Genomic DNA, 14824 nt, shown 5'->3' on the forward strand with positions numbered 1-14824 from the left:
AGTTTCACATTTCTGCCTTTAAACCCTCCAAAAATTAGCCCCATTCACTTCCATTGTAAGTGTCTCACTGTAACATAATGTAAACATTATGCCACAAATGCTTTTCATTGAGTTAAACTTGTATTGATGCCGGAATATTCCTTTCATCTCTGAGATGACTCAAGTTTGTTAGTAATTTTGCATATGTTTGTTTAGTTCTGTTTAGTTTTGTCAAGTTTCAGTTAATTTTTAGTTTAATTTACATTTCATTTAGTTTCATTTGGATTTGTTTGGTTAAGTTTTGTTTAGTATTATTTTGGTTTTGTTTAGTTTTAGTTTTGTTTACATAAATCACTTAAAAGTTTGGAATATTTGACTAAACAAGATTATTATGCTCAAATGATGTTCCCCACTAAGTAAATACTGTACACTTACTTTTGACAGATATGCTTAAATATACCCTTAAATGAGATTAAGGGTGCTTTCATTCGGACTTGAATGACGTCAAAGTTTGTTTCATTTTGATAATATGACTGCTGTTTTCCACTTGAAAAGGTGGTTTGGGTTCGGTTCATGTGAACTCAAATGTGGTTCACTGCTGATATGAACACAATCATACAAAATCACGGTGAACCACTTGTGATGGCGTATAATTTGCGACTTTGCAGGCTCCCTGCAATTATTATGGTATAATGTATTTCTCATACCTATGTCCAAATACACTGCCTTTAGAGAGCAGCTCACATTCTTCACATCTCTTCCAACGCATCCGTGGGCTCACGGCAGACAAACGTTAATATTCATCACATCATTTCACATTTAATGCATCCGTGGGAGACAAACACAAGTGTTGGTCTATGCATAGCAAGTTTTCGTGGTAAATCTAATGAGACAAACCTTAATACTTCACTTAACACAGTGACATCTTCTCCAGTTGTTACCTAGATACAGTGGTAAACAGCTGCCGCTTGTACTCACGTTGATGACGTAATCGGAACGTGGTTCGGACACAAAAAATATGACGTGAACAGAGAAAAGTGGGGGCAGGGGGAGGAGGGAGGAAACGAACTCGGGTTCTGTCCAAGCAATCGAACCAAGTGTGAAAGCACCCTAAAATCCTAGTCATATCAGCACCGTAGAAAAAGTTGTTTTATTCTACATGGGTCAGGTCGCCCTCTCATAGAAGTCACCATTTTGAAAACTCTGTTCCAATATGGAACGTAAACCAACCAAAATCTCTAATACAAACAGCCCAATCATAAGTTCTGTACTGACCTACCATTCAGATGTCACATGATCTAAAGATATACAATCCCTGCGGTCAGTGCTATTACATTACATCTCTCTAATGTATCTTCATTTAGTGACTGTTTAAACTGTAAAAATGTCTGTTTGCCAGCAGCACACACCCTTCCACTGACCCTGTAGAGTAGAAAGCATCAGAAATCCTCTGGGCTTTCCACTGAATGGCGCATCTTTTCAAGTTCTCAACCCCTTGTGCACTCTGCTCAGCTTTTGATGTCTCATTGGGGCAGATCTCATTCTCGTGCTTGTATACACTGTATAGTAATGTATGAGAGATATTCTGGGGTCAGCATCCCTGGGTACCGAGCTGATTTTAAATATACAGTACACAGAGTAAGGTACTTCACATCTTGTCCAAACTTGTCTCACTCTGCTTGTGTTAGATGTTGACTGTCAGTGTGTGAGGTTATGTTATTTTTGTCTTATTGTTTTGTCTTGGATAGGGGAGTGATGGAGAGCCTGGACCCAGAGGTCAGCAGGGTATGTTTGGGCAGAAGGGAGATGAAGGGCCTCGTGGTTTTCCAGGTCTTCCAGGTCCCATCGGACTGCAGGTACATTAATCACCTCTACAAAGCCACAGCAATCTCAATTACACCTGGTATTAACAACATCGATTTTGGGTGGCCAATCACAAGTAAAAGTGGCAAATACAGGTGTAAATATGGTCCAAAATTTTTTGTGAAGTAAACCACGTTTTCAGGTAAACGAAAACACACATGACCACATAATGGATCAGTTGCATGCATTTTATTTAATTCATACAATTCAATATTAAATAACATATAAAAGTCTGTGTTCAGTTATGTCGCAATAAATTTGGCTGTTTGATTCCGTCACTTTTAGTTTACTTGAAGTTTTAAGGGGATAATGAGGGAATGAATTTCCAATGAGGACCAAGGCTGTTACTCAACACAGCAATATCACAAAGTCATACAAAGATCAACTGACTAGTAATCAAATGTATTAGGAACAATGATTCATCAAACTGCTAATTGTTTTTGCTCAGCGTCTCTTTATTAAGTGGCTTAGTGCCTCTCACCAATCCTCTTTGATAATGATTTTTGATGCAAAGACATTAGCCATCTTAATTAGTTTTCTCTCAAGTTTTGAATAACATGCTAAGGGGTTGAGATTTAGCTTTTTTAGAACAGAGACATTCCATTCTTGCTTCAAAGCAAGTTGTAAATAAATCTTATTAGCTGTCTTTGTGACCTTTGGAGAGAGTAGGAAACCTTTTCCCCTCAAACTAACTGAAATATAAGTTCTGTCCTTTAATAATAACAAAATGTATAATTAACAATCCAACAATTAAGTGGTAAACTATGCATAATCTGGTACCAAAGAGCATGCCTGCCAAAACAATGATCCACAATAGCCTTCTAGTTAGAGATGTTCTAATAAAAGATGTTGACAATAAGCAATGGAGATTCATCTGCCAGGATTGTTGGGTTACGATAATGATCCAAACAACGCTCAAACCTCTTAATCCATACACAATTACATGGCAAAATTAACTGTTTGCAAAGTGTTATCTCTTTTTGTGTTACATGTTTTCAAAGCAGCATTGGGGTCACGCTCACATTCACTGGCAAATGGGATAATTACCATGAGGTTCTTTCCAGTGCTGATTAACAAAATGTGCTATGATAAATTGAGTTTGCTCATCTGCTCAGAGCTACAAATGTTTAATATTCATTTTGGGCACAGTGAGACAGGTTGTTTGTTTATGTTTACATATTGTTTTTAATGTCTCAATGGTTTCTCCTAACATCAATGAGATTACAAGTAGAGCAAGTCCTCCTGCTTCTCAGATTTATCTCTTCTAGAGTTTTCAGATCTTACCAGTATCACAGACTGTCATTACATTTATAAATATATCAAGTATGCAATCAAAAGTCATACATTTTTCCATCAAATTATTTCATGATCAAATAATCTGAGTTTTGCAATCCACATTAATTGTATAGCTCCACACTTTTACCATATATCAACAATTGCCTCATTTATTTCTATTTTTATTTCTCCTAAGGAATTTGTCTGTGACAAAGTTTTCAAACATAACTGAAAACTTATTCGGTCTTGTGGCTATCAAAAATGACTTTTTTTTCTATGGGAGGACACTATTATGCCAGATTAATATGTAATGTTTCTTTCTTGTAGGGTTTGCCAGGGCCACCAGGTGAGAAGGGAGAAAATGGAGATGTTGGCCCAATGGTGAGTTTATAGTTTCGTTGTTATTCTGTTTTCCCTTAATTGTTCTTGACTTCATACTAAACAAAATAATACTATATTTTTCATATACATATTTGGCTAGTTGGAGCATAATGTGTCATGGTCTGTTTTTTATTAACATTAAGATTTTATGCTAAAATGAATTGCTTTTTTGAAAGTACACATTTTCCATGGGGTCCCTTAATGAACCACAGGGCATGTCAAAAAAAGTATTTTATGTCAACTACCCTATACTTTGACACATTAATTTAAAGTACAGGCTAATAAGAGTAACTTATTGTTCATGAATCATACTTTACTGGTCATCCATGTTGGGTAAATTACTACATTAATCCACTACAAATTACCTATTATTTATCTAATAGTATTCAGATTAATTTACTAATTACTTCATTGGAAAAGTACTAATTAGTTAAAAAAACTAATTACTTTTACGTTATTTTCACAATGACTTGTTAAGGGACCATAATTCATGTATTTTAATACTTAAAAATAATTAAATTAATTGAAGTGAGTAACTGTAATTTGATTACAAAAATGTAAAATGTAATGCATTGCATTACTTTTTTGACTTTAAAGTTATTAGATTACAGTAATTAATTTATTTGTTATTGGATTACACCCAACACTAATGTTCATGCTGTATGTTTGACGTGTTGTGTTTGTTTTTGTATTATTTTGCGAGACCCAGATTCTCTGTCATCTTCAATTCAGACTGCAAACTCGGGTAAAATATGATTTCTGCTTTTTCTCTATAGGGTCCACCTGGTCCTCCTGGTCCCAGAGGTCCTCAAGGTCCTAGCGGGGCAGATGTGAGTTTAATTGTAACACACTTCTCCAAGTAGAAACTTTTCCAAGTAAATCAGAGAGATATGAAGCTGCAATGTTGTTATCTGATTGACAGGGGGCTCCAGGCCCTCCCGGTGGTATCGGTCCAATGGGTGGAAATGGCGAAAAGGTGAGAAGTCTTTTCTGGCAATTTTAACTCAACAAATCAACACAAATTTAATTCAGTTCAAATTTTCAATATAGATAAATAGTATTGTGCTGATGATCAAGTAGAACTGAACAATCATATTTTCTTATCTCCATGGTAACAGCATTAATCTGATGTATTCCCTAGGGTGAAACTGGTGAGGCCGGTAACCCGGGACCACCAGGAGAGCCTGGTCAAGGAGTAAGTATGTGTTTGTGTGTCAGGGTGTTATGTTCCCTGTTGTCTTTTGTTTTTGTACTGTCATCGTGAAGTTTAGTTTAATTCCTGTTTTGGTTTTGGTTTTGTAGTCTTTTTGTAGTTTCTTTTATTCTGTCATGTTCACTGTTGTCTTGTGTTCTATGTTTCTCTATTCACATTCTTGTCATGTTTCCTTGTCTGCTCCGTGTTTTCCTTTTCACCCGTCACCGTTCACACTCCATGTCACGTTTTCTTTGTTGTCCGCCCCGTGTTTCACTGTCCTTGTCTAAAACTACATTTCCCACAATTCCCGGCCTCCCTCACTGCCTGCACTCATCATTGTTTCCACCTGTGTCTCGTTCTGTCTCCACTTTGTCTGTGTATTTAAACCCTGGTTCTTTGTTTAGTCTCTGTCGATTGTCGTTCGTTTCTTGTATGTTGCCAAGCCTGGTCCGTGTTCCCTACCTGAGTTCTTAGTTTTCTTTGTGTTTTGGTTCATCGTGTTTAATCTGTTTCATTGTGTTTTAAGTTTCCAGTTTTCCCATCGTGGACTTTCCTTTGTGTTTACCTTTTATTGACTGTGTTAAAGTCAATAAAAACCGCATTTGGATCCGTACCTCTTGTCCGTCTTGTCCTGCTTCCGCACCCCTTCATAACACAGGGTCATTAAGTGGATATGACTGGCAAATAACTGAGCCTAATCTAATGATATTCAGGGAACATAACAACATGAACACTTCTGTTTTTCACTCAGCACACATAATGAACCTTGTGATATTATTAGCACAGACAGGTTAAGGTTGCTACAGTCCTTGGTAGTGAATAATTTTTATTCTAGTCTGCTTTGCATGGACATGTTTATATTTTTCTTTAGCTTATAGAATATGCTGATGGGAAAATCACTTATATTCCAGATGGTTGCTGTTATCATCATACTTTTTCACTCAGGGACATTATTCTGCCTACCGCCTGCTGTACAGACTTGTTTATGTGAAATCAACATCTAAAATGCTGATGTTTGTCTGATGCATTTTCACACTAAAGAGGACAGTCTATCATGCTGTAGCTTTCTGATTACACTTACTCCTTACATTTATTTTTCTTTTAACATTGGCAGCAGGTCTTTTTTTGCATTAAGCTTCAGTAAGTTTCTTAAATGATGGATTTTCACAAAGAAGCACTCTGTGTTTGTTAAACAATTACTATTAGTGGTACTTGCCTTATAAATAACTCCTGTTACTTTTGAATGAACTAGCTACTAGCTGTGTCCTATCACTATTGCTCATGCTTAGGAATAAAACAATAATTATAAATATTAAATATAGGCACGGGGCCTGGGTAGCTTAACGGGTACTGATGCTAACTTTACCACCCCTGGAGTCACAAGTTTGAATACAGGGTGTGATGAGTGACTCCAGCCAGGTCTCCTAAGCAACCAAATTGGCCCGGTTGCTAGGGAGGGTAGAGTCACATGTGGTACCCTCCTTGTGGTCACAATTAGTTGTTCTCTCTCTCAATGAGGCTTGTGGTAAGTTGTGCATGCATCGCGGAGAATAGCATGCGTCTCCATAAGCTGCGAGTCTCCGTGGTGTCATGCACAGTGAGCCACGTGATAAGATGCGCAGATTGATGGTCTCAGAAGCGGAGGCGACTGAGACTTGTCCTCCGCCTCACGAATTGAGGTGAGTAACTGCGCCACCATGAGGACCTAGTAAGTAGTTGGAATTGGGCATGCCAAATTGGGGAGAAAAGGGGGAGAATAAAAACAAAAAAAAAAATAGGCACATAACTTGTGCTACACCATTTGTGCCGGTGACATAAATGATACATCAAATGATGTGCCTTGTTGTGGAGAGGTTTTCCATTACTTTTCAACACAAAGGTTTTTCAATCTTTTTAATGCTAAGGACCTCCAAATATAATCATTCCCTTGTAAGAGACCCTCTTCCTAAAATATAAAGGCAGATATATATTTTCATGTATAAAAATGTAGTTAAACAAGAAGAAAGAAAGTCATACTCATCTGAGATGGCATGAGGGTGAGTAAATGATGAGAGAATTTAAACTTTTGGGTGAACTAACCCTTTAACATTCAAAAGAGGACAATGTCTTGTAAACCGTGCCAGTGAGGCTTCATGCTCACTTATTTCAGAGCTATTGTTTGTCTTTTGAGAGGATACAACCTTCACTTTTCTCTTTTTGCCTGTCAAACACATTATATTTAATTTACCACATTGGCTTGATAAAAGCAGAGCATCAGCTTTGACTTCCACTGTTATTTTTTAGCTTAATAATAATAGAGGATGGAAAGGAGGATGTTAATACTTGCTGTATTCTTTTTCAGGGACCCAAAGGTGAGGTTGGAGAGAAAGGAGAAGCTGGCCCTCCTGGAACTGCAGGACCTGCTGGTGCAAGAGGACCTCCTGGAGATGACGGCCCCAAAGGAAACCCAGTGAGTCAGACTATGATGACCCATATGGCTCATGAACTGCATGTAAAGTTGCAATAATACTGCATTGATCCAATTTTTTATTTTCTTTAATTTTTTCTCATTTAGGGTCCTATTGGCTTTCCTGGTGATCCAGGTCCCCCTGGTGAGCCAGGTGTTGGTGTAAGTTAAATATTGAGATATTCAGACACAAGAGTTTATTCTTTAACTCAAAACTAACAATACACTGTGATATAAAAGTGTGAAATAAAAAATATTTTCAGTAGGGGCTGCAACAGAAAATTGATTAAATTGGAAATAATTAATAGTGGTTGACTTTTCATTATTGATTATTGATTATACATGTCTTTACGCTGCACACATATTACCATCATCAGTCACAACATTTTACCATATAAAAAAACCCCAAAAAACTAAAACAAAGCAACCTGCAGTGGATAAAAGCACTTTATGTTAAACACTTCAAAGAGGGACATCATAGGGTATATAGTTTCATGTAGCCAGGTTGCCACATCAAGTGCTTTGATGTTCTAAATCCAATTTTCGTACACATTGAATGGCATAAATTATATATAATTTTTATATTGCAATTTTATATTACATTGTTTGAAGGAGAGCATTGGGTAGGATGTGGAATTTCTCATTAATCAATCAAATAAATAATTGACAGATTAATAGATTATCAAAATAGTTGCTAGTTTCAACCCTCCTTTTCAGGCTATATTTGAGTCCAGTATAATTAAAAAGCAAATGTTTATGTTATTTATTATTTAAACAATAATCAGTGTCAGCCTATACATATTTGTAATAATGCTGTATAAAATGTACAGAGATTGAATAATTTGTATGTGCATACAAATGATTTGGAATTTATGTGAAATTGAGAACAAAGAGGTGTAAAGTTTTGATGTAATATCCTCTTTCGCACAGGGACTGGATGGCCTTCCCGGAGACAAGGGAGATGATGGCGAGGCCGGTCAGCCTGTGAGTGATAATCACTGTGGATCATATGCTATGTTCAAGGCATAATTAAACTTTCTCAACATGCTATTTAATTTTTACATCACAGGGTCCATCTGGTCCATCTGGTGAAGCCGGTCCTCCAGGACCCCCTGGAAAGCGAGTGAGTATTTTAACTTGTGAACCAGCGTGTTCAGTTGGTTTTATTAGTGGTGTTTACTGAGGCAAGCATCATTTTTAGCATTGCATATATTTAGTGTCATGGGATTTGAACAAACACTCCAAGTACAACCCCAAGTATTAACTTATACTACCCATTTGTTCTATGGACATAAATTATACTTTAAATAATGCAGCTTGTTGAGGAGAGGTCTGATATACATTTTCACTATAATTACTATAGACTTAAATTGAAGGGGTGACCCGAGCCATATCTAGGGGCCAGAATATCATAGAGACTTGGAGTGGGCCCTGTTGAGTAAGCAACCACTCAGAATACTCCAGTAACCACAGAACAATGTGCATAAAAATATTTAGAACACCTTAACAACCTAGCAGCAATGCCCTGGCAACCACCCACAACACCCTAGCATTGTGAATTTTTGCATGACCAAATTTTAAAATGGTTAAACTTTACAATAAGATTATATTTGTTAACATTGATTAACTACAGTAAATTAGCTCAGTCATGACAACTCTCTTAGAATATTGGTTCTGGCAGACTAGATCTGCTACACTGCTGCTGCAGAGCAAGTACGGAGACTTGCTACTGCTAGAACATACTAACACATACTGAGTTAGCAAGTGGACATGATGCTGCATCTGCACAATTAGACAAATCACAAGACATGCTGCATCAGGTATGTGTTACATGGTGCTGCACAAATAGACATAACAAATTATCCCTCTTATAGCAGATCTAGACCTTTGGAACTGGGGTGGAGGTGGGTTTCTGAGAAAAAAGTCTTGCAGTGCGCTGCAGTAAAATCAGCTTAATTGCAAAACTGAGCCATTTAAATTTTAGACAAAGAGAGTGACACACGTTGATTGGCTAACCAATTAAATGTTAAAGGACCAATCAGCTTATGCCATTCACACGACGATTGGCTAATAGATAACAAGTCAAATCATTTAGAGTAAATCACATAGAGTTGCATGACTGAACTTTGGTAATTTAACATGAACTATCAATGAATAATACTTTTACAGCAGTTATTTATCTTGGTTAATTTTAATATCAATATAAACTTTTTTTTTAATTAAAAGTTATGTAAATTTAACAGTAAAGTTAACAGTAGCTGCATCCAGAACTAACATGTTCATAAAATTAACATTTAATAACATTAATTGATGCTGTTAAAATATTGTTCATTGTTAGTTCATGATACCTAATGCATTTATTCATGTAAACAAACAAAACCTTTTTATAAAGTGTTACTGTAAAATTCTGTTAGTTTGTATTGCTGTTGTTGGAAAAACATTTCAATACTTTTATGAGTCTCCCTTGTTAAAAGTACATTTTATGGGGAACAAATCTATTTGAACACATTTGAGCCGCACAAATAATACATCTTTAAAAGCAGAGCACAGTCAGGGTAGTCTTTTATTGGGTCTTAGTTTACCTCTGTAGTAAGTGAGTAAAGAACTGCCAAGAATTCCTGTGAAAATGGTCTCCTCATATCTGTTTGCATTGCTCAAGAGTAGTTCAGCTGTAGCTGACATTTAGACAGTTCTATAATAGAATATTGACCAAAGTTGCTTGTATGACAGCACTGTGATAGCCAAAAGGAAATGATGTTGTCATTGTCAACTCTGGTGCCATCCTCAAGGCTTGGCTCAGAATAGATTCATCTCTTAGCTGTAATGCAAACTGCATTTAAGCACTGCAGTAACTATTTACAGTTTTTGGAATATCCCGTTCAATGGCACCAGAAGAAAAACATTTGGTTTAAATGGTGTTCTGTTGTGAGGTTTATTGCCATACTGTATACTGAGACAAGTGGGGATGTATGGACAATGTATATACATGTTAAGTCTGAATATTGAATTCTCCCATATCAGCGGCGCAATGAGCTAATAGCAATAAAAATGCATTACAGGGCTTTCCATTTTTATCCGCCTTGCTTGCAACTTTAAATGGGTCTGCACTTGAAGCTGATTCATTCACCAGACCTAAGCTTTCTCTGTGTCCTGAATTTAAATGTGCACACCCATATTGATTACATGCTTTATAAAATGTTTTGGCTGATCTGTGTTTGTGCCCACGCTGCAATAAAAAAACTAAATCTGCATTAAGTGTTTCACTATTTGAGCACAGATTTATCTAAATAATCATATTGATAGCATTCACAAATGTGGGGATGGTAATGCTTAGAGTCTGTATGCCTGCCAACACCATTATCCTGCTTGAAAGACCAGGCAAGACCAGCATGAATTTCCTGTGACCAGCAATGTTAGTCTTTTCAACAGGGTAGCCATTACTATTACTAATACGTAGAAGAGGGTTATTCTGGAACTGTAATTTCTGTGGCTGCTATGTCACCGGAATGGAAAAGGAAAAATAATGATTGCTTTCAAGCAAGTTTCCCATTAATTGGACAAACAGATAATACCACTCCAATCTCATGCCATTGGTTGAGCCAATGTTGCTATTTTGGACTGGTCTGGAATGGGATGCTCAAACAAACAGAGCAATGTTTTGACACAGGATTTACACCTTTTTTTTCAGGGAAATCAGCCCAGAAATTGTTTACAATAAGTTGACTCTACATGTTAAGCTGGTATAGGAAGTATTTTAACATCAAAACAATAACTCACTTAAGCTGTAATATGAAATAAATCATATCATCCTTATTTTGAGGTTCCGAGTTTGAGTTTTGTTTTTCTTTCCTCAAGGGTCCTGCCGGCCCAGCTGGAACAGAAGGCAGGCAAGGAGAGAAGGGTGCAAAGGTGAGACAGTTTTCTATTATTTAAAATACCACCTGAACAAGCAAACGACATGACTGGCATTTATACTGCTGAGTAAAACCTTTATCCCATTGAGCTCTTGATGAGTTATCTGAGTGTGCTTTTGTCTGATGAATCCAATCTCTCTCAACACTGAGTGTTCCAGACATAAAAAGCTATTTTAAAATCCTTATTTAAAGATTTTAGCACCAGAAAGCCTAATTGGATACCAAGACAATTTAAGCCTGCCTGTACTACAGATTCAATCACAAGAAGTGACAAGAAACCTTTTTTTTTTCTTTCTCTCTCTAAGAGCTCTTCAGAATGACTAGTTGATCCAACGTTGTTAGTCATCTCATTAAAGGAATATTTTAAGTTTAGCTCAAACAACAGCAATTGTGGAATAATTTTTATAACCACAAAAAAATAATTTTTATTGTCTCTCCTTTTCTATATAAAAAGCAAAAATCTAAGTTACAGTAAGGCACTTTTTTATTTTTATTAAAGCGCTTAGAGTAATTCTTCTGTTAAAACTCATGTAAAATTTGAACTGTAAAGTTGTTTAAATCATAATTATTACAGTCATTTTACATTTTTTTTACATTACATCATCATGACAACTTGTACAATTAGCTTTAATTTTACAAGGTTAGTAAGCGATTTTATCGCACTTAAATCATGTTAAAATGCAAAATGTTTACGTCTTAGGGCTATACTTTTGAAACAGTGAGTATTTTAACATTTACGGATTGGCCCCATTCACTTCCATTGTAAGTGCCCCACAGTAACCCAGATTTTTTGCTTTTTTTTAAAGAAGAAGGGTAGTTTAAACTACTTCATGTTGTGAACTAGATATTTACCCGCAATATTAGTAATATTGCAGTTCTACACTTTTGAATGTACAGCAAGTATCGCCTGAAGCACTCCGTTACATTGCATCACATCATTCTGCGTTCAGGATATGCATAAGCAGTTGCGTGCTGCTTTGTATTGGAGGCTTTCTTATTTCTTACTTTTCTTACTTTGATGGTTTTGTGCAATATAATTTTATAGTTATTTAGTCTATTTATTTGTTGAATATCCGTTTGTTACCATGTTGAACATAACGAAGCCTTATTATGCATTATTATCATTATCACCGACTAGTTTTTCTATAGTTCTAATCTACTGACAATTCTTTCAAACAACCGACCTACTAGTCGATTATGAAAGCTGGTAATTTTGCAAATCCCTATCTACATGGGTTAAATTGGGGCCCCCAACTCTAATGCTTCTCTTAGGGTTCCGCCAAACATATAATGATCGGCTGACTGTACATTGTCCCTTACATATATTGTTGTCATACAGGGAGAGGCTGGTGCTGAGGGACCGGTGGGCAAGACTGGGCCTGTGGGCCCCCAAGGGCCTCCTGGAAAGTCTGGAACTGATGGTTTACGTGGAATCCCTGGTCCTGTGGTATGACTTTTGGAAACTCTGATTTTGTCCAAATTGTCAGTGTAATTCTTTTGTGTGATCAAAACGGTACAGAGGTAAATCTTAATTTTAATGATAAGGCTTGTCTAGAGAAATCGCTTTTTACTTTATATGTTTTAGTATTTGTACCTTGTAATAATCTTTGCATATGTTGGTGTCTATAACTGTAATGTGCTAATTCTTACTGTCTGTTCATTCAGGGTGAGCAGGGACTTCCTGGGGCTGCTGGCCAAGACGGTCCTCCTGGACCATTGGTAAGAATATACGCTCAAACAGTACTATGTTGATCACCTGCTGGCAAAACAGCTTAAACAGCTGGTTTTGATGGTATGTTTTGATGGATTTGGAGGGCCTTTGGAACTTGTTCACTGGTCAGGCTGAGAGACCAGCTAAACACCAGCTTGGCCAGGCTGCAGTTAAGTCAACTTTAGGCTGGTTTAAAGGTACTGTAAGCGATTTTAACCATTCTATAATTTCCACAAGCTGAGCCGTTGGAATAGCCACGCCCCCTCTTTCCAAAACCTGCATTCCAAAGGTTCCAAATGAGCTTTATTGAGACTGACATCGAGCAGAGCGATTGACAAAAACAACAGCAGCAAAATTGCGCCCTCAACTGACAACTGTTATGAGCAACATGGCATAAGAATGGCATTAAACCTCAATAATTCGCTGCAACTACAATACTATGACAAGGCGCAATAGGATTGACAGGCAGAAAGCGCCAGAGACCGTGGCCTGCTGTCACATTTTTGTTTGCTGTTTACAGAGTCTAGAGCTGTCACAGAAACCTCTATAATATCTTACAACACTTATTTCCTTAATATCTTTTAGAGAGCAGGAAAACATTGTGCATACCTTTCCATGAAAGAAATAATAATTTGCAGCACCTTTAAGCTCGCTTTTTTCCAGCAGAGTTACTGTATTTCATTTGTATAATTATAATTTAGTATTTAACTGTGACAACCTTCATGTGTTTTGTTAATGTTAGGGTCCTCCTGGTCTCCCTGGCTTGAAAGGTGACCCTGGTACTAAGGGTGAGAAGGTACTGTATGTTTAACTAGTATTCATAGCAACCTCTCTTTTCATTTTACAAGGTTTATAAGATCCATGAGAAGTATTAGTGGTGAAGTTGTACGATTTTGATTTTTGCAGTCTTCAGGTTCTTATTTCAAGAAGTCAAGAATGAAGAAGACAATTATTATTGAGCTTGAGTTTATTTATCAAAAAATAAGAAAGCAGTACAAAGTGCATAGAAGCAACAAATGGAAATTTAAAGACATAAAAAATATTTACAGGTGTAGATTGATTGTTTCTGCAGAGGTGAAAATGAAGTGATTAACTGAAAATAAAAGATACGGCTCTCTGGTCTTGACTGGTCCATAAAGCACTATGAAATGTCTTGGTGTGTGCTGTTTTCCTTCCTGTGTTGCCATATTTATTAGGTAGGGGTGAGACATATTGAAGGGCTCAACCTTCAAAAATAACCTTTTATTTACCATGAACACGATTTGTTACTTTCTTTCCTTTTCTGCATAATCATACAGATGATGACAATGGCTCTGCAAACTCTAAATAAGTGCCAAAAAAAAAAAACTCTTTGTAAAATAACATCTGAACACAAAGTGTTAACAGTTACAATTATAAAAAGTTATATACATCATGGAAGGTTTACTATAAGCTTATGCCAAGAATATCAATCTGACATAGTTTAGTCATAAACCTCTGCATCACAGTTCCAGCTTTCTACAGTAAACATATTTTCCTTTGCTAATATTATCCTATGCATACGGTACTGCAAAACTTTTATTTGCAATAATGCTGAGCTCAGTTCTAAGTTTAGGAGAGCAACTGGCCAAACTGGCATCTCTATTTTGCATAATGGCAAGCTATAAACAAGCTCTTAGTTCTGTAGATTAAGTGTGGTGTCATATGATGATTAAACGGTTACACTTCATGCAATGCATAATCAATACAGTATACCTTTGTAAATCTGTTTTATGAGAAGAAACCTGATGACATGCCAAAGTGTATTATGTATTAATATTGTGGAGAAGCCTTGACTGTAAATATCAGGTGTTGAAAGAAAACTTTAGCAATTAAGCAAATCTCAGTTTCTCTGAGCTTTAAATATGATTTATATTTAGACACAGAATGTTGTGCTGTATTTTGCACACAGTGAAATTGTTGTTTGCCATTGCAGCCATTGACTTAATGTATGCATTGAATTGATTTAGTGTGAAATATAGGCTTTGGGCTAAATTGTGTTTCATTTTGTCAAATTTTAGTTTTTGGAATATTTTTAGTTT

At 36.5% G+C, this 14824-nt stretch overlaps 1 protein-coding gene across 1 annotated transcript in view; it reads left to right on the forward strand.

Moving 5' to 3' along the window:
* Nucleotides 1-14824, forward strand: part of LOC127649150 (collagen alpha-1(XI) chain-like) — a 121596-nt gene that overhangs the window by 97163 nt on the left and 9609 nt on the right. Inside the window, exons 46-58 of the mRNA XM_052134117.1 lie at nucleotides 1728-1835; nucleotides 3445-3498; nucleotides 4275-4328; nucleotides 4421-4474; nucleotides 4640-4693; nucleotides 7035-7142; nucleotides 7248-7301; nucleotides 8070-8123; nucleotides 8209-8262; nucleotides 10995-11048; nucleotides 12393-12500; nucleotides 12719-12772; nucleotides 13507-13560. Coding sequence (XP_051990077.1) covers nucleotides 1728-1835; nucleotides 3445-3498; nucleotides 4275-4328; nucleotides 4421-4474; nucleotides 4640-4693; nucleotides 7035-7142; nucleotides 7248-7301; nucleotides 8070-8123; nucleotides 8209-8262; nucleotides 10995-11048; nucleotides 12393-12500; nucleotides 12719-12772; nucleotides 13507-13560 — 864 coding nt within the window. The remainder of the gene's footprint in view (nucleotides 1-1727; nucleotides 1836-3444; nucleotides 3499-4274; nucleotides 4329-4420; nucleotides 4475-4639; nucleotides 4694-7034; nucleotides 7143-7247; nucleotides 7302-8069; nucleotides 8124-8208; nucleotides 8263-10994; nucleotides 11049-12392; nucleotides 12501-12718; nucleotides 12773-13506; nucleotides 13561-14824) is intronic.

Source organism: Xyrauchen texanus, chromosome 9, assembly GCF_025860055.1.
Source record: "Xyrauchen texanus isolate HMW12.3.18 chromosome 9, RBS_HiC_50CHRs, whole genome shotgun sequence".
In the NCBI taxonomy this organism is placed as follows: domain Eukaryota; kingdom Metazoa; phylum Chordata; class Actinopteri; order Cypriniformes; family Catostomidae; genus Xyrauchen; species Xyrauchen texanus.